A 20,368-nucleotide genomic window follows, 5' to 3' on the forward strand; every position below is an offset into this window, starting at 1 on the left:
CCGGACACTCCAGGTCGTGGTCCTTCCTCAGTTTGCTGCGTGTCTGCCTTCCCAGTTAGACTGTGAGCTCCACGGCGACTGGGGTATGGTTTGCTCACTGCCGCAATCCAGAGCAGAGAATAGCGTGTGGCAGAGTCGGTTCTCGGGAAATGCTTGTCGAATAAGTAAGGGAATGAATAGGAGTCCTTTTGCTTCATGCAACAACTCTAGGAGGCGTGCAATTATCACGCCACTTCACAGGAAACTGACACTCAGACATCAACTGACGTCCTCAGCTTCACAGAGCTGGTAAGTGGTGGCACCCGGGAGCCCAGGTGAAGGGCCACCTCAACGCCTCTTCCCTGTCACGCGACTTTGTGGCCTCCCGATTCTATGTTGGAGGTAGAAAGTGCGTGTATGTGTTACATGTCACGTGTTTTGGGAGGGCAATGGTCATCTTCTTCCACTGGGCAGCCTCTCAACAGGTGGTTCCCCCACCCACTACAGTTTGGAGTGCGGCGAGCCTGTGTCCTCTGGTAAATCTCTGTTTCCCTTACGTGCCGGAGAGAGCACAAAAATCAGGTGAAGGAAAGGGAGAGCGCGGAGCAGGGCCTGTCGAGTCCTTGTGAAACCAAGCTACAGAGGACCCTGCGGGTGGCACCTCTCCCACTGCCTCCGCCTGAATTTTCTGGCGCTAATGAAGCTAATGCCTCCTTGTTTTCAGCCAACTTCGTAAATAAAGCTTTTCCCTGGTCCTCTTAGCGTCCCTGCCTCTTTTCCCCCCTTGTTAAAATTCCAACTCTTCTTCAAGTTTAAAATGGTCTTTCTGAAATTTGAAAGGCCTGGATCTTAGATGCTTTGGAAGAAAGCTAATGATAATGACAGTAATAAAAAAATAAACTATGATAAGAACCAAACACACGTTTATTGAATGCTGACTATGTTCTGGGCGGAACCGTAGGTGTTCCCATGTATTAACTCACTTAGCTCCCACGGAACCACTAAGTCAACCCTACTGATAATCTGAGGAGTAAATGTACTATTCTCCCATCGCTTCGTAGTGAATTCCCTGAAAGCTAGTGGCTTATAACAACAATAAACATTTGTTACCTCTGATGGTTTCTGTGGATCAGGCACTTGGGAGCAGCTGGGTGGTGCCAGCTCAGGATTTTTCGTGAAGGCTACAGTCATCTGAAGGCTTGGCCGCGCGAGAGGCTCTGCCTCCAAGATGGCTCATTCCAACGGCTGGGAAGTTGGCAGGAAGCTCAGTCCCTCCTCAGGTGGGCCTGTCCACGGGGCTGCTTGGGTGTCTTCACATTGTGGAGGCTTCCCCCAGAGCAAGGGATCCAAGAGAGCAAGAAAGAAACTCCCCTATCCTTTGTGACCCAGCCTCGGAAGTCACCCAATGTAATTTTCATAATATCCCTTGTTCACACAGGTTGGCCCCATTCAGTGTGGGAGGGGCCGACACAAGAGCATGGAGACCAGAGGCAAGGATCTTTGAGAGCCATCTTGGAGACTGGCGACCACAGCAGCTGCCTTTTGGTACCAACCACAGCCACAACCATAGCTCCTTTTTCTTGAGCAATTGCCATGTGCAAGATACTGTGCCAAAGACTTCACATACATTATCTCGTTGAATCCTGTAGCAACTCTAAGATCCAGGTGCTCTTTTTATCCTCATTTTACTGATAAGGAAACTAAGGCTCAGAGAGGCTAATAACTTGCTCAAGGTCACAGAGCTACTGTGTGGCAAGCGAAAAAAGCACTGGAGTCCATCTCAGATAGACCTGCGCTCAAGTCGAGCTTGTGCTATTTCACCCGGTGTGAGGAATAAACGAGAAAATACACAGGAACTACAGAGCATTATACCAAAGACCACAGGGAGACAGAAATCCTTTCTTCCTGCCTCTAGCAATGTGAAGCCATGTCAGAGCACACATCTGAAGTCCGAGTGTCTCATTCTTGGTAAACAAGAGACATAAAGCCCTCTGGTTTTAATTCTTATTAAACCAACTGCAAAAAAGACTTGTGACTGGCTCCCTGAGGCCTGAACGATCAGCACTGGAACGTACCACATTTTCCAGAAACTGAGTGTCCTGTGTTTTTGACGGAATTCTCAAGAACTGGGAAAGAGCAGAGCAATACAGCATAAAGAATGGTTTCACCTCCTGCCTGGCTCACACGGTGAGGAGGCTGAGAGAGATTCAGCATAAATACAAAAACAACAATTGAACTTAAATAGGATTTCACATTTGTCCAAATGATGTCAAAGACATTAATATATTTAAAAGAAGCACGAGTGTGCGCGTGAGAAAAAGAGACATGTGGAGAGTAAGCTAGCCCACTAAATCATTCCCAGAGTTGAGGTTCCTGTGCCCAAAGGAACCCAAGGAAACAAGAACCACAGCACTGGGTCAGGACCATGTTGTCCTTCCATATTCCTAATGTTTGGAGGCAAGTGAGCAGCTGCGGGAGAAATTACTTGCTTTCTTAGGTATCAGGGGCCTCCCTCCATGTTTTCTGGAAAAGTGTACACATTCACAAACACCCGAAACATTACAAAAAATTTTAGGGGCTTTAAAACTCCCTGAAGCCCATGGGGTGGTCTCTCTCATAGTCACGGATCCCAGGAAAAAAATCCCTGAATGCTAAATCTTTTGGAGAATTTACTGATGTTTTCCATACTTGACAAACTACCTTGTAATATGGAACTTGCTAAACTTCCCTCCATCACATTTTTTTCATTACCTTGAACTGTCGTTGGTATTTTTAAATTCAGACCTGATCCACTTTACCCGTCATGTTTCCAGACGCCAGCAGACAATTAAACAGCAAAGTCATTGACTCTGAGCATCCTTGAGGTCACCTCCATTGCATCTCAGATGTGATTCTTGCATCCCTGCAGCCTTCTTCTCAAACAGCCCTGGCTCCCACATCCTCCCTACTCCTGCAAACAGGTACACTGCATATGCTATACCAAACCTCGCCCTCTTTAGATGGGGGTGTTCAGGATCCAGTTCTTTCCGTTTGGACAGTGCATAGAGTTTTGTGTAACCACTGCCATAATCAAGCTGCAGAACCGTCCCACTGCCCCCAAATGTCCCTTGTGCCCCTTTGCACTCGTCTGTCTCCCCCAGGCCCAGACCCTGATAACTACAGATCTGATTTTGGTCGCTATAGTTTGCTTCCCTCCTCCCCCTCACGTCCTGTAAGTGGAATCATACAGAATGCACCCTTTGGGGCTGTATTCTCAGCACGCTTTTGAGATTCATTTATGGCGTTGCATTATACGGTAAAACACCATTTGTTTATCTATTCACCAGTTGAGGAGCATATGAGTTCCTTCCGGCTTTTGGCGATTATTTGCATTAGTTTTTTGCTTTCGTCTTTTTTTGGGGCGGGGGGGGGTGGAGAGTGGAGTACAAAAGTGTCACTCTGTTCTTCCAGCATCTAAAGCCTTCGGGAATTCTCACCGGGGCTGTCTTGGAGCCCGGACTGCACTGGAGCAGCTGTTCTTTCTACATTTGGGCGTCTGCCTTCACATTACTTTCCTTTTTTGCAAACTGGGGCCCCAAAGTCCCACTGGTCTAGGCAGCCAAGATCCAGATGAAATAACTCACTGGAAGGTGTTAGCCTCCGTGTTCCACGTGTGGTTCACGGACCATCAGCCTCCCAATCACCTAGAAGCTTGTTAGCCCAGCAGAATCCTAGGCCCCACCCCAGACCTGCTGAGCCAGGCACGGCGCCTTAACATGATCCCCAACTGTGTGGGACGCGTCTTAAAGCCTGAGAAATACTGGTCGTATTCCCCTCTCGCTACAAAAAACAAAATGCATCTTTTCTCATACTATTTGGTCCCTTCTTCCAACTTCTCCTCTGCCTCCCAGGAGAAAAGTCATTTTGAAGTTGGGTCCAGAACTGAAGTGTGGGTCTGGGGAGGCGGAGGGCGCCGCACCCTCGGAGGATGGAGGAGGGAAGGGGAGAGGGGGAGGCGGAGGACATCGCGCGCGCTGCTCCGCGGTGCTCGCAGCCCCGGGACCCGGGGCCAGGGCGCGGCGGGGCGGGGCGCGGCGAGGGGCGGGGCGCGGCGAGGGGCGGGGCGGCGTGGGCCGCGGCGCAGCAGCGGCGCCGGCAGCGAGCGGCGGCCGCGCCATGTGGCTGCTGGGGCCGTTGTGCCTGCTTCTGGGCAGCGCGGCGGGTGAGTGGGCGCGGGCTGCGGGGACCCCCGGGCCGCGGCGCGGGCGGGCGGGCGGGCGTGCGCGCGCGGGGGCGGCCCCGGCCCGGACGGCCGGCCGGCGAGGGGCCGCGGCGGGTGCGCGCCGTCCTATTGTGTGGGCGTGCGCGCCGGGCCGGCGGCGAACTGGGGCGCGGGCGGGGCTTTGTGTGCAGCCGGCTTCTGGGGGCCCGGCCGCGGTCCGGCGGGGCGTAGGTCGCGAGGGTGCGTGTGTCTGTGGGTTGGGGGAAGGAGGAGGGGAGGGGACTGGAGAGAGCGCTTCCCTGCTCCCACCATCCCGGACGCCCAAGTGCGCCGTGCTGCGCTGGGGCCTCTTCCCGGGTGTCTTGCGTGCCCCCCGGTGCCTCAGTTTCCCCACCTGGACTGTAGTATCGCCGCTTCTTTCCACTCCTCCCTGGGACTGTGTTTGTTTTGGGCAAACAGAAATGAAGCAGGGCCGGATCTGGGAATTACTAATCTTTCGCCCTGATCCTGGGAGCAGAACATTTATTTGTCCTCTGTGCACCCCCACTCGCTCCTCAGTGGGCGTCCTGTCTGGCGAGGCGCCCTGGGAGAGGGCCCGGGCTCCGTCCGGCGGCCCCTGGAACCACCGCGGCGTGTGCATGCTGAGGTCCCGAGGAGCAGCACGCCTCTTTCCCTCCCAGCCAGCGTGCAGTTCCCGGGAACTTTTCTGCTGATGTGGGCACGCTCCGAATTCCAGCCCGGGAGCCCTTCCTCCTCTGGCGCTGCCCGCCGCCACAGCTGTCAGCTGCCCTTCCTCGCCTGCCCCTGATGTTTATTTCTGGGCAGCTGATGCCCAGAAAGTGGGTGACGGGCCCAGGGAGCTTTCTTCCGCAGGAGCTTGCTTACCTTGACGTTGGTGCCACCCACGTATCTAATTTGTGCCCGATTTTCCGGGCTGCTTCTAGCTGCTTGCTGTGGAGGTGTTGTGGGTGGTGTGTTTGTTGGGGAAGTTGAGGCTCACTTCATTCTGACCTGCCTCTCCAGGAGAGGTGTCCGAGTGGGAAGAAATCTCCCTCCTTCATTGAAGTCTCTGGTCCTCACCGTCCACAGAGTCCACTGGGCAGCCTTCCCCACCTTTCAGACCTATGACGTCACCCCGGCTCCTCCGAGACTCCTCGGGATGTCTGTGGGTTTGCTGTGGCTTCCAGTGAGGGTGGAGTGCTGGTGGCTGCTGTGGAATTTAGCCGGGTCCCGGTCAGAATGCCCTGTTTCCACTCAACTCCTGGGCCACCCCAGGGAGAGAGTTCCCTGGGGGCACTGGCAGCCGTGGGGAGGTGCGAGGATCCTTTGGAATCTGTCAGAACGGCAGGTTTCCAGGGCATCTCCGACACGAAGACCTGCCTAGACTCACGCTCTCCCTCTGCGTAGCCGTGGCATGTCCCATGATGACACCAAAGTAGGACAGCCTGGACACCGGCTGTCCTGGGTGTCTTTGGGGAGCTGCTTGTGCTCAGCGGGAACTTAGTTTTTGCGTCTCCCGGGTGGTACTGCTTGGCTTTGGTTGAGTCTTGATTTCTGTGAAAACAGCTGTAAGGTTAAGCAGCTGTGAAGTTAATCTTGTCCTCTGGTCAGTGCTGGTTATTTAATATGTGTGTACCTATAAAATATGGCTAAAAGAAGTAAAATGGCCATAGTGGGGAGGGAGAGATTGGGGGTCTAGGGACCGTTGTCTGTGGTCACGGAGCCTGTGTGGCTTTGAGCCACGTGTAGAGCCGCTGGTCTAGACAGCTCTGGGCAGGTTGGGGTGTGTGCGTTTTCCTGGTAGGTTAAACATCCTTTTAGCAGGGATTCCACTCTGACCTGACGCGTCAGCAGAGACGGAGCTGGTCATTTTTCCTGATCCGCCCAGGTGCCCCTGGGCTCCAGCCCCTAGAGAAGCCTGCATGGTTTGTTTTGGGGTTCAGAGTGGGACCGGAGATGCCACCCTTCTATCCCATATCCTACACCTCAATCCTCTTCTGGGAAGTTAATGCATTGGGAGGTTATCAGAGGCAGCGCTTGGGCTCCTGTCTGCCTCTGGTAGTCTGTGCAGACCTGCGGGCGAGCTGAGCCCTAGGCTGCTTTCCAGGTCTTTGTAGGGCTGGGAGGCCATGACTTTCCCAGAGCAATTTGAGGCCTCTGTTGTTCAGGAACCTTCTCAGACACCTTCGTGTATGTTTTTTCCCTTTGTTTTTATTGTTTGTGTTAGGGAAGCGAAGCATTGATTTTGGCTGTTATTATGTTGTAATGTATCCAGCGAGAGAGACGTCGGCCGTCCGCTGTCCATGTGTCCTTCGCTGGTGGCCTGGGTGGATGTCAGCGTGCAGGTGGTGCGCCGGGCCGGGGCTCGTGGCGGCCGGGCCCCACGGTGGTCAGTCTGCTCGCCTCCTCGCGGGCTGACCTGGCCGGGACTGCCTGGCGTTCTCTTCCTGACAGGGGAGAGGCTGCATTCTCCCCGTGTGCTCCCAGCAGTGTGGCTGTCCACCTCTTCTCCTGCCTGATGGTGCGAGCAGGTAGATTTTATTATTATTTTTTAACTAGCTGAGCGGCTTCGCGCCGCCCCGCCGGGGTAGATGAGACTGTGTGCAGGGAAGTACAAATAAACACACCTTGTTGCTTCTCGTCTTCAAAGAGATGCCACGAAGGCTCCCCACTGGGGTGTGCGGTGGTGTTTCCTGACTGCCCGGCAGCCATTTACCTTGGGGGAAGAGGGGTGGAGTGGGCGTGCGAGCAGGGGAGGGCGGGTCTGCAGGGCTGGTGGGGACACCTTTTTGCCAGTCACCAGGGTAGTTTGAAAGTGGGCTTGTATCGTCCTCTTGGTGAAACACTTTAGAGGATTGGGGCATTGGGAAGTTTGCCATCAGGTAATCTCTTATGAGAGACCTGGCCTTTGCCAGCTGCCTGTTTGCAGGGACAGGCGGAGGACAGGAGGCAGCATTTACGGAGCATCTTATGTCTGAGACACTCTGCTCTCACTTTAAACACGTGATCTTGTCGAAGCTTTCCAACGATAGCGTGTGACGGGAAGCCATTTTCTGGTTCACTAGAGATCATCCATACCCAGGGTGCCAGAGTGAGCCCTTGTTTCTAGGTTTTTTTTTTGCTGAGGAAGATTGGCCCTGAGCTAACATCTGTGCCCATCTTCCTCTATTTTGTATGTGGGACACCTGCCACAGCATGGCTTGATAAGTGGTGCGTAGGTCCGTGCCCGGGATCCGAACCAGCAAACCCTGGGCTGCCGAAGCGGAACGTGCGAACTTAACCACTCTGCCACTGGGCCGGCCCCCAGAGTGAGGACTGAGGCCTGGATTCTAACCCACTTTCTCTTGGCCCCCAACCTGGGCTTTTCCCAGTTTCCAGGCACCCGGCTCGGCGCGCCAGTGTCTTGCCCCCGAGGTGCTTCTGTGAGTTAAGAGTCTGAGAGATGGTTTCCGTGAGCAGCCCCTCTTCCCAGATCTGCTCACTGTGTGCTCGTTGCTCTGAACTACCCCGCAGTTGGTGTTCATGGTAAATGCATAAAATAAGTCTCAGTCCTTGAGGAAAGTTGGAAGTTTTCAAAATAGCACCAGTCTTTGTGCTGTTGTTACCACACTGCACTGGGGCTCTCCGGCCCGATGCGCATACGACAAGCCAGTTATCGCGGCGTCGGCTTTTGGGAAAAGAAATGTCGCTTTATTTTGGGAGACGGCCTGCGGGGAGCCGGGGCGTGTGCCCTCCGATACGTCTCCTGGTCCAGGGCCTGGGCATGGTTTGTGGGATGAAGGGCAGGGTGGCTGAAGTGGATGGATGGTTGGCGGTCAGCAGAGGTAAGGGGATTGGTGATCTGCGCAAGCCTAGTCAAGCTTCCTGCCTCTGCTGGGACGTGTGTTCACAAATGGCGGCATTCCCGTCCTCTGAGGGTGGGGTTTCCAGCTCCTTGATGCCAGAAAGGTCACCTGTCCAGCATTTGCGCAGGCCCAGTTGAGGGGCTGGTGGTCTTGGCTGGCCTGAACTGGACAAGGGGTCTCACTTCCTGAATGACAACTTTTTTTTTTTTAAGGAAGATTAGTCCCGAGCTAACATGCACTGCCAATCCTCCTCTGTTTTACATGTGGGACGCCTGCCACAGCGTGGCTTGATGAGCAGTGCCATGTCCACACCCAGGATCCGAACCAGCGAACCCCGGGCCGCTGAAGCAGAACGTGGGAACTTAACTGCTGAGCCACCAGGCCGGCTGACAACTCATGATTACTCTGTTGATAAGATGGGTCCTGGGGGCTGGCGGTTACACTGTGTGCCTGGAGGGGGCACGTGTGGCAGAAAGATACCACAGGCCTTGGGTCCGCTTCTTGACCAGGGGCATAGCTACATGGGGATTTGTTTTCGTTCGTCAAGCTCTGTATTTGTACCTTTCCCTTTTCTTATATGTTTGTTGTATTTTACAATTAAAAAAATAAAAGATACTGCGTGCCCCGGGTGCAGCTTAGGGTGACGGAGCACTTTAGCTGAGATAGGCCTCAGGGGAGCTTTGTTTTTGGTTGTGGGCTTTTCTTGTTTGTTGTCTTTCCCGCTTTTTTTTCTGTCTTTGGAATATTTTGGAAATGCTTGGACCATCCTAACCAGGCAGCTTTTGCTGCCAGTGCCTCTACGTGATGACCAGGGAGATTTTTAGGATGGACATTCCTCTGTGTGTGTGCCTGTATGTGCGTGTGCATGCCTTTCTTCCATTGTAATGCTGTAGGAGAACCTAATGTCCTGGATGCTGAGGCACACCCTTACAAACGCGTGCTGGGAGAGCGGCCAGCTGCTTGGAAGATGCAGCATTTGCTCGTCACATCGTTCGCTCCATCTTTGATGTTGCTTGTCCCAGTAAGTGGCCTTTGGTGACCGCTTGGTCAGAGGGATGGCGAGTGTTTATTTCAGGTAGGGCTGTTAGGGTTTCTGGAGATGGCGGCAGGGTCGGGGTAGGTCTAGCGCAGGGTTCCTCAACCCCGGTGCTATTCGCGTTTTGGGCTGGATCGTTCTTTTTTTGTGGGGGGGCTGCCCTGTGCCTTGTGGGAGATTTAGCAGCATCACTGGTCCTAGCTCCCAGTAGCATCCCCCTCCTCCCCACCTCCTCCGGTTGTGACAACCGAAAATGTCTCTGGATGTTACCAGATGTCCTCTGGGGACAGAATCACCCCTGGTGGAGAACCCCTGGTCTAGTGTGAGCAAGCCCCCTTGCCATACATCTGGAGCATCACTACTGCTCATCCTAAAAGTGTCTTCTGGATGCTGCGGGTCCCGATGGCGTCCTCCCCTCAAGGGGTTTTTAATATCCGGGTTCTGCTCTGTGTTTCTGCAGCCCCACGAGTTCAGTATGAACGGAGATTCTCAGCTAGAAATGCCCTCAGCTCTGACCCCTTCCCTCTCACTTCCCCCCTTGTGCCATCGTGAAAACTTGGGGACTTTTGGGTTGTAGATTTGGTTCCTTTGGGAGAGACCTGCTGAGGAAGCAGGTGAAAGGCAGGGGGCAGGTGACACCAGAAGCTGCGTGGTCCCCTGAACCGTTGGCCTTGGGAGGTGCCCCCGCCCGAAGGGTTAAGGGAGAAGCTGCCTGAACTGTTGGCCTTGGGAGTCAGTCCTGTGTGGAAGTCGTCACCCTGGAAGTCCCCGTTCCTCCGCTCTGCAGAGAGGTTCTTGTTCTTCTCGGCTCCCCCTCCCTCCCGTCATTCCTTCTCCCTCCCCATGAAAAGGCTTTTATGTGTTGGCTCTATCCTGCAGGTGGTGGTGAAAATTGTCTATACTAGCGGCAAGGTGGTTTTTGGGAAATTTTGATCTTATACTTTCTGAAGTCTTTTTCAAGTGATGCTCTGTGTCGCTTTAGAACACTGGATGCCGTCCTTTCTTCAGTGTCCAGCCTCCTTGAGGTCCTTTCTTCCTCCTCTCTTCAGACCAGCAGCGTACGTGGTCTGCTGCCGTCTTCTTTTGTGCCTGAACTTGCAGGAAGAAAGGAGGTTCCATGGAGGGGGCACTGGGCCTGAAGGGGAGAAGTGCCCGTTATCCCAGGCCAGGCCCCTGCGTCCCAAGTCAGCCCTCTTGAGAAAGCTGGTCCAGTGAGGAGCCTGGCTTCCCGAGCTTGCGAATACTACTTTCCCTTTTGTCTTTGGGCAGCTAGAACACGCTTCTCAAGGCTTCGTGCGGCTGTTCATTAGCGCGGTGCCAGCTCTGCCACATCCAGGCACCGTGCTGTGCTCCAGGCCTGCGAAGCTCCGTGGACCTTGTTCTTTGCCCTTGAAGAACCAAAGGATCCAGTGATGGAATGGGGTGTTCACTTTCTTTGTTATCTGGGAAGGGCAGAGGCACTTCTGACCATGGTGTGGCAGAGGCATTCCTGACACAACCGCGTGCCCATCCCCAGGCTTTGGCAAACACGGCTGCCCTGTCTTTGGGGATGCTCAAGGGGTGGGTCCTTGAACAGATTCCAGAGGTGACGACACGCGTGCTCGCTTGCTGCTTTAGCTTTTCAGACAAGATGACAGGGTACACATGTTGGTGCTTGAAGACTCTTGGCTCTAGGCCTCTGAGATTCAAACAAGACTTTTCTTCTGTGGCTTGTAGGCAACAACCTTCTTTATCTTATGGTCATACTCTCTCTCTCTGTATCTCTTACCATTTTAGTCCCGGGTCCTACTGAATTGTCAGCTCCTTGAGGGCTGGGTTCATATATTGAATGTATATGTCATGTTTCTTATTTCCTTTGTGGTGTCTAGGAGCATAATAATAACTTCTTGAAGATTTACTCTACCTGGCAGGATGCCAAGACTCTATATGTATAATTTGGTTGCAATCTTCTTGAGTGAAAAACATTATAAAAATAATACGTTGAATACATACTCACTCTAAAAATTTCAGACAAAGTAGAAGTAATTTCAGTAAAACATTAAAATCTGCCTTTATCCCCCGTTTACATTTCTTACCCTTTTATGAATTACTGGTAACTCTCTGGTATATGTCAGTTTAGTCCAAATATGGATTTATACACATGCACACACGGGCACATGTATATAGTTTAATGAGCTCGTACTTGTGTATATTTGTAGTTTTTTGACTTGCGTTTTTTACTTAAATGCTGTGTTTTGTCACTTTCTACTTGGAGCTGCGTGATGGTCTCCCTGGCCTCCCCTGTGGTTTAGACTGTTGGTGTTTTCACTCCCCTCCTCTGGCTGCTCCATGTGTGAGTGGCAGCCTCTTGCCTCTGTCTCAGAAGCAAAATGCAGTAGAGTTTCAGCTGTTTCTGAGTATCTTCCTCTCTTAAGTCCTTTAAAGTGCTTGGCTCTTGCTTTGCAAGAAAATAGGGAATTCAGTCATTCTTCCAGTGACAGATATTTGCTTCACTATTATCACATTTTCAGTGTGTTTCCTTGCCTTTTTGTGCACACGATCATTTTTTATTTCGATGCAGAATTTTAATGTAGTCTTTTAAAGGCATTCCACATGGCAGGGGGATTCAACCTCTGCAGGACGAGTGATGCAGAGAACTGGATGGAGTGTGACAGGTGAACGGCAGTGACCGGCTTCACCCCGTCACTGTCAGTGGTCCGTACGTCACAGCTTCCGCCCGCCCTGTGCTGTCGTAAGATGCTGTTGGCTGTTGGGCACAGCTTGATTTCAGAGATGTTACAATATTAGAGATAAATTAGGCACATCCTGATTTTGGAGATGTTATAATACCAAAGGTTTCTGTCGTCTTGGCCATCTTTCTTTCAGTTCTTGTATATCTACCCGTTCTTTGAAAAGTAGCTTTAAAAACATCTTCCGGTGTGTGTATATAAATGCTTCACATAACTCTGTTTTGGTCAACAACGGACAGCATTCCTGACGGCGGTCCCGTAGGATTAGGGCCACCTAGCCTAGGTGTGCAGTAGGCTGTGCCATCCAGGTTTGTGTGAGTGCACTCTGTGATCTTCCCACGATGACGAAATCACCGAACGGCCGCATTTGTCAGAACGTGCCCGTGTGGTTAAGCAACGCGTGACTGTACGGTAATTTAATGCTTCCTCTGCTGATAAATCTTATTTCATTCTCGCAGCAGTTTATTCAGGTAGGTAGTGTGCTCTGCCATTTTATAGATGAGGAAACTAGAAGGCGAAGTGTTTTTCCCAAGTGCTCAGCGGGTAAGGGGTGGTTTCCGAGTTAGCGTGTAGGTCTGCACCGCTTAGACCTGTGCTCCTCAGCGCTGGCTCTCTGCTCTGGCACGGAGCAGACACCAGGGCTGTGTTTGTTGGAAGAAGGAATTGCAGGGCCCAGCTGGTGCTGGAGAATTCCATCCTCGGGTGGTGATGTCGGTGTTGACTTCCCGCTCACTGTGCTGGATGGATGGTCTCTTCGAGGGCCGTGGGACTGGGGGGCATCCTGAATTGATTTTATTCAAGTGGCCTGACTTTGGCAGGTTGAAACAGACATTCTGCCAATCCCCCGTGGGGAGAACATGTCATGATAGGCATTTAAATTGGCCTTTGCAGAGGCTTGATTTAGTAAAAGAAACAATAACAACAATAAACAAGTTATTTCAGCACCATGAGACTTGCTTGAATATATTAATGACGGGGAATTTTTTTTCCCCTTTGGATGGAAATATTTTCTTGGAATACCAACTGGAAGCAATTTCTTTTTGGTCAGTACCTCCCTCAAAAGTGCTAGGTGTCAAATAGAAGGGCTTGCTGATTTCAAAGTGTAGAAGTAGATTTTTAAGACAAAAATAATATGGCAGATGATAAAGCCTCATATAAAAATACAAATTTAAGGTTTTTCTTACTTTCTGAGCCTCGGCTCAAGCCTGTGTGGTTCACCTGTGAGAGAACTTTTTCTGAACTGGTCATTGATGTTACTTCTAGTGAAAGGTGAAGTGTTACTATATTCCTCCAGAAGGAAGCCAGAAATAATTCGGTGCATCTTGTTCCCTCAAACCAAGGGGCTCTTGTGGGCGGTCAGTCGTGCCCTGTGAGGAGGCGATGGCTCAGGTCTGTGCAGTGTTTATCACTGTAGGGGACCAGAGTGAGCCTCCCAGTTCCAGACTCTCACTTCCAAGTTCTTTCCTGAAGGAAAATCAGTCTCTCCTTTTAATGAGTCCTCATGATACCAGGAGCCTGTAAATTGCGTGAATTTGCTGGTGCCCGTATCAGACTGTAATTTTTGACAGACAGACAGTGCATTGTGAAGTGGAGGGTTGTCTCTGGCCTGGAAGAGAGGCCGCCAAGAGGCAGGGCAGCCATTTAGCTCCCTCTGGAACAGGCCTCAGCAGCTGGAGGGGCGTGGAGTTCATGAATAAGTTGATTTAGAAGACTTGCACGCCCGAGGTGCCAGTCTTCCCCGTGGGACGCCTGTGTGTCTGTTGGCAGAGAGAAATGAAAACAGAAAGGGTGTTTAATTTTGTTGCATTAAAAATCCTTTCTCGTTATTCTAAGGCCCAGTGAGGTTGACTTCGGGGATATCAGGAGCGTGTTGTCTTTGATGGCATCGCTGGGACGTTTTCCTCCCGTTTTAGCCTTGAATCAGAGCAGTGTTCTCTTTAAACTAATTGGACGTGGCTGAAAAATGAGCCTTTGTCACACTTGTAACTCCACAGTCAGTTGACAAAAAGCCTCTCAATTGGTTTGGAAAGTTCTAAATTTAACTTGTTTTTTATTATATAAATAAAACGAGGAGTTTTGGGAAGATGGAAGAGTGATTAGCAACCTAGGGTGTTTCATCAGAGAAAAATCCAAAGCTATAAAAAAAACTGTTGATGCTAAGAGAAACCTGAACAGCACTGAATAGGGAGTTTTCAAAACCAGATTTTATAAAAATATTGACCTAAGTTTGCTTAAAAAGTATGATAGTGAGCCAGCCCTGATGGCCTAGTGGTTAAAGTTCGGCGCGTTCTACTTTGGCGGCCCGGGTTTGGTTCCTGGTCGTGGAACCACAGTACTCGTCTGTCAGTAGCCATGCTGTGGTGAGGACTCACATAGAGGAACGAGAAGGACTTACAACCAGAAGATACAACTATGCACTGGGGCTTTGGGGAGGAAAAAAAAAAAAAGAGGAAGATTGGCAACAGATGTTAGCTCAGGGCCAATCTTTCAAAAAAAAAAAAAAGTACGATAGTAACGAGTGATCCCAGCTGGTGGGGACCGGGGGAAGCAGGACTGAAAGAGTGGATGGTCACTACTGTAGAAGCCGTAAGGCTGGAAGGAATAACTTGTGTCAGGAATAGTCTGTGTTAATGAAAGATGGAACTAACCTTATAAATATTAGAGAGAGACTGCGAGCCCTGGTGGGACCTGTGCGGGGCAGCACTGATGCTGTAGCGTATGCCCAAGGCTCGTTTCTGTTGCCTGAGTAGATGGTAATGACAGTACAGAAAAGCTAAGGGAATATGAAAATATAGTAAGGATGTTCAGTTTTTGAATAATAAGTGTATCAGAAGAAATGGAGATGCCAGAAATTGGAGTATGTGTTCAGGGAAAGGAACGCTGTCCAGCATTCAGGGGGCAATATCGGGATCTTTGGAAAGTACCCATAAAATGTGGCTGGCCGCAGTCCCACAGAAAAAGGAATCTTCCTTTCTTGTGTGATTAAAGTTCCACGAGGCAGGATGGGGCCTGGCCTGTTCTTTGATGTCCACCGTATTTGCTGTTAGACTCCAGCACCTGAGTCAGTGCCTGCCATCTGAGTCACACAGTTAGATTTCCTGTAAGTTGCCCAGAAGGAATGGAGGTGATCGTCACAGATTTATCACTGGGCCATTGAAGAAAGAAGGAATTGAGGGCAGAATGAAATGTACGTGGCCAAGCCTGCTTTGCCCTCGGTGACAGTGTTTCTGCCCCTCCAGATTTTGGAACAATCTCATTCATCACCAAAGACCCGCAGAGATCTTTACTAGAGAGAGCTTTGGCTTCAAAAAGACAAAGAGACAGAGGGCTTTGAGAGGGAAATGGATGAGAGAGATTTTAAGCTCAGGTGCTAAATCAGACAATCCACTGAGAGACTAGCGTGTGGTGTGGGAGAATGTCACAGGTCACTGAGCACTGGTGTGCATCTCACTCCCGTATGACGGGACGTCACGCAGGTACTTGATAAGTGGGAGAAGTTACTGAGAGGAAAAAGGGAAAACAGTTCTGTTTTATAAAATATCATTACAAATGTTAAATAGTAGGAAACTTAAGGTTATCTTCTGGTCTAATTTAAAAGGAAATAGAAATTGGCTACTGAAATCACACAGATGTCTTGAGGAAGGGCGGGCCTCAATATAATCTTAGAGGGAAATGGAGGGTGATATAAACACATCAATTATAAGACTGAATGTAAAACAAAGTGTCACTCTTATTGAAATTAAAAATCACCCACCTATTCATTATAGGAGATATGGTAAAAACCAAGAGAGAGAAATAGAATGAAAAGTTAGGGGAATAAAATCTACTATACAAAGGCTGGTTTGTTGTATCAGATAAGTAGTTTCATAGCATTAAGATAGATAAACAAGGTAACTTACTGCAAATGGCGAAAGCTCCATTGAACAAGGCATGTCTGATAATCCCCATAAAAAAACCCAGAGTTAGGAACGTAATTCAAAGGTGTTGAAGGTTCTTTGAGTATAAAATTAGCTAGTGCTTGCCAAATTTTGGAAGGTTAAAATATTTAGAGAATACAACATGTTAATGTTTCAAAGAAAAAGTCTATGGGAATTGGGAAATGCTGGATCTAAAATGTGCTGGGGATTTGGCGCTAGGTGTCTGCACTGGGGGTGGTGGGTGGACTGACCGGTTCCTCGGGACACCCCAGGGGCGTTTCCTCCATACGCCTGCTCGCTGGGTGTGTGGACGTGTTTGCTAACGGGTGTTTTGAGGATGAAATCCTGCCTGCTAATGAGATGAGAAGGCTGATTAAGCTTAGTGAGCCTGACACCACTGGCTGCCCAGGGGGCGTCTGCGAGTGGGAATTTACAAGAGCAGTTGAGGGCCTGCCATCTGGCTAGGAAAGAAGGCTTTTTGCGAAAGTTCTCAAGAGGGAAAGTATATTTTTGCTTTTATACGTTAACGAGCATTGATGTTATTTGAATTGCTAGAAAACATTTTCCTTGTTGACTAGAGGGGATTTTCTCCTTTAGCATTATAGTATAGGGGTTATGATGTGGAGCTTTGCTACTCAAAGTGTGGTCTCCAGGCCGACAGCATCGTATCACCTGAATCAGAATCTGCGTTTTAACGAGATCCTCAGATGATCTTGTGCACATTACAGTTTGAGAAGCGCTGATGTGGTGGCTGAGAATACAGGCTTTCCAGGGAGCCCACCTGGCTTCAAATCCCAGCTTACTGCCTTGACCTCAGCCAGGTTTCTGAAACTTTTTCTAACCCATTGTGTCTTCATCTGTAAATAGGGATGATAATGGTCCTTACCATGGAGGTATGTTTTAGATGAGATGATGCATCTAAAGCCCTTAGCTTTTATAATTACTCGCTAAATGTTATTTAAATAATTACTCAGGTTTGTTATAAACATTTGGACAAAAATTTAGAAAAACATAATTTGCAGTTCTGATCGAAGACTGTTAACACATTGGTTTGTGTTCTTTGATTTTACATCATTTTGCTCACACTGGGAATAGAATTTCATATCCTGCTTTTTTTCACTTGTAAATATAGCATAAGCATTTTCCCTTGTTAAACTAATCTGGCAGAACGAATGGTCTAGCATCACGGAATGGCTAGGGGTATTCTTTAATGTCGGCTATAAAAGCCATGTAACCCAACCAAGTCAGTGGTATGCTCTCACACAGCTTATTTCCTTGTCTACACACGGGGGTGATGGTACTGTGGGGGACTGGAATTGGCCATCCCAAGATATGTCTCTTTGGCACGAGGATTATTTGGGGCTGGTTACTTTTAAAAACTGCAGACAAGAAAGAAACTCTGCAAAGTAGAATGTACTTACCCTTTGTTAAGAGACATTTACATTGTAGAGGAAATCTCCATCTGTAAAGGTCTCTCCCTCTCTGCACCAGGAAGAAGGGGGGATGACCTTATCTCTAGAAACTCTTATCAATGTGGAAGGCAAGGACTCAAGTCTGCATAATAACCTGACTCTTGTTTACTGTGCTTTTCTGGTAATCTCCCATAAGTGACTCCCCCCACCCCCAACATCCTCCTTTGTCTTTAGCTGAGGGTGGCATTTAAGGAGAGAGCTTCTGCCATTTTGGCGAGTTGCGAGCCTCTCCCGTGTATACGTGTTATAGATCTTTGTTTGATTTTCTCCTGTTATTCTGTCTCATGTGAATTTAATTCGTTGTCCAGCCAGAAGGACCCAGGGCGGGTAGAGGAAATGTCTTCCTCCCCTACAGGACCTGCCCGTCTCATTTTACCTGGTAGTTGTGAGGATGCAAGGAGTATCATGTATATGAAAATAGCTGGTAATAGATAAAATGCTGTTCACATCTGTGTGGCTGTAAGTGGATAGTCTTAATGTGCAGGAAAAGCCTAGAAACTTAGTTACCCATTGAGTCCACAACTCCACTTCTAGGACTTTATCCTAACTAGTTTGAGATATGTACAAAGATTCAGCCACGAGGACGTGTGTGGCCACTTGGTTTACAGTGGTGGGACGAGTTACCGTGTTGGTGTGCTCAGCTGCTATGCAGACAGTAGGAAGGATGCTGTCGGCTTGGACTCTCCAGCAGGATGTCCACCAGTCCTGTGGGGCTACTTACATTTAAATTAGTTAAGAATAAATAAAATAAGAACTGAATTCTTCTGTCACGTGAGGCATATTCAGGTGCCCCATAGCTCCGTGTGGCTGGTGGTTACTTTATTGGACAACTCAGATGTGGAACATTCCCATTGTCTCAGAAAGTCCTCTTGGATGGCCATGCTCTGGAAGCGTAGTTCTTACCTGGAGTGAAAATTCTTATGACATAGAATGATTCAAGTTTGTTGTGTGTGTATGTGTGTTATAAATTGTCCCTTGGTGCTGGGGGCACAATGTGGCATTTCTTCATTTTTCTAAGTCCTGTCAAGTCTGGCCCTGGTTGCCCCCGCTCACCCAGAGCTGGAGAGTTGGTGTAAGTCAAGTGTTGAATTCTGTCGGTTCTTCAGGCCCCTGGGTGCCTGAGTTGGTCGCTGGCATTGCTGTCGCTTTTGTTCCAAAGCCTGTTTCCTAGTGTTGGACCTTCTTGTCTGCCAGACACTTCGGTCTACCCCTTCTCCTAAATTAACGGCCCTCCCCCATTTTACGCCATGATTTTCAAGGGTGGGGGGAGAGGGAGCCGCTCTGCCCCTCCCACACTCAGCTTGGTGGGAGAGTGTCAGCTGTGCGCGGAAGAAGGCTGCAGCCACACCAGGTCAGTAAACATGACGACAGACCCTCTGGATTCCTCCGGCCCCGTGCACTCCGCTCTAGTGTCGTTTGCAGACCCGAGTGGACACTGCATCAGAGGGCTCTGCAGTGGGGACCCTTCATCCTTGCCCCTCTCCGCCTCTGCCAGCAGCATCGAGCCTCCCGGCCCCGTCCTCCCCTCCCCCTGCCAGTGGGGCGAACTGACACCGGTAACCCCTGCCCCGGCTTCCTTGGAAGATGCTATTGGTGCCCTTGTGATCCCTTCTCGGGTTTTCAGCACTTGATTCTAGCCGGCTGGACTGAGAGGGGCTGGTGCCCTGCTCGTCGGTCCCTTCACCCAGCTGGGCAGCCTGTGTCTGCAGTGTGTGCTCCTGGTTGCCATCTGCGCTTACTGTTGCTTGAGGCTGTGCCTGTGTCTGTGTGGTTTCTCAGAGCGGGCTTCCTCTCCATCCACCTTCAGAACCTGCTAGCGAATGTCCTCATCTCCACAGCTGTCCTCACATATTTGAGTTCCAGCCGCAGGATTAATCACACTTCTTTTTTTTTTGCTTTGGTATATGTACATATCGCAAAATGGTCAACGCAGTAAGTTTAGTTAACATCCATCCCCTCACCATAGTTACAGATTTTTTTCTTGTGATGGGAACTTTTGAGATCTACTCTCTTAGCAGCTTTCACTGTACAGCACAGTGTTGTTGACTGTGGGCACCGTTTGGTAGCTTACATCCTCAGGACTTGTTACTGTTGTAACAGCCTTTGGGCAGCTTAACCCATTTCTCCACCCCCAACTCTGCCTCTGGCAACCACCAGTCTTTTCTCTATTTCTGTGAGTTTGAGTTTTTTTCAGACTCCACATGTAAGTGAGATCGTACAGTATTTGTCTTTCTGTGTCTGACTTCTTCTCTTAGCATAATGCCCTCGAGGTCCATCCATGTTGTCGCAAATGGCAGGATTTCCTTCTTTTTTTATGGCTGAATAATATTCAATAATCTCACTTCACCGCGGCCTTTACTGTGCATTTATTCGTGAGGGATGTAACACGTGGTATTCCAGTTTATTTATGCTCGTTGCCTGTACTTGAGTGGTGGTATTTTAAAATATGTACTTTTTAATTACTTTAAATTCTGGAATCTTTTAAACATCGTAAAAGAACCAAGAATAATATAACAAATAGTAGTGTACCTGTTACAGAGATCATTGGATTTTTAACATTTGCCACTTTGATTTTTTTTTTAACAAAAAAATGTATTCTAGATACTATCAAAGACTTTAGCTCATCTCATTCTGTTCTCTTCCACCCAGAGGTCAAGTTCACATATATCCTTTCTGTTCATGTTTTAATCTTTTACCACTTTTCTGTGCTTCTGTATCCAAAGCATAGTGTTTTTTTTTTTTGAAGTATGCGTTTTGGTGAGGAAGATTGGCTCTGAGCTAACATCTGTTGCCAATCTTCCTCTCTCTTTTTTTTTTTTCTCCCAAAAGCCCAAGCACATGGTGTTGTGTATTCTAATTGTAGGTCATTCTAGTTCTTCTGTGTGGGACACCGCCTCAGTGTGGCTTCATGAGCAGTGTGTAGGTCCGCAACCAGGATCCGAACTGGCAAACCCCTGGCTGCCAAAGTGGAGCATGTGAACATAACCACTCGGCCACGGGCCGGCCCCCTGCCAGTGTTTTAAAGTGTGCATAAGTGGTATCATACTGCGTATACTGTGGCGTCTCATTTTTTTCACTTATTCTCCTGTGTTGAGGTCTGTCCGTGTTGTCGCATGTAGGCGTATGTTTCCCTGCTGCCGGGTGTTGTGTTGTGTGCCTGTCCTCCAGTTTCCTCACTCGCCTCTGAAC

The 20,368-nt window shown here is 49.5% G+C and overlaps 1 protein-coding gene across 4 annotated transcripts in view; it reads left to right on the top strand.

The window, feature by feature from the left end:
* The first annotated feature begins 4,060 nt into the window (after positions 1–4,060).
* LDLRAD3 (low density lipoprotein receptor class A domain containing 3) overlaps positions 4,061–20,368 on the top strand; it is a 454,718-nt gene continuing 438,410 nt past the window's right edge. The window contains exon 1 of one of the 4 annotated variants that reach the window (XM_070487528.1): positions 4,061–4,180. In XM_070487528.1, the coding sequence (XP_070343629.1) occupies positions 4,135–4,180 (46 nt within the window). In that variant the 5' untranslated portion in view covers positions 4,061–4,134. The remainder of the gene's footprint in view (positions 4,181–20,368) is intronic. The other 3 variants (XM_070487527.1, XM_070487530.1, XM_070487531.1) reach the window with 3 other exon arrangements.

Source organism: Equus asinus, chromosome 17, assembly GCF_041296235.1.
Source record: "Equus asinus isolate D_3611 breed Donkey chromosome 17, EquAss-T2T_v2, whole genome shotgun sequence".
Taxonomy (NCBI): Eukaryota; Metazoa; Chordata; class Mammalia; order Perissodactyla; family Equidae; genus Equus; species Equus asinus.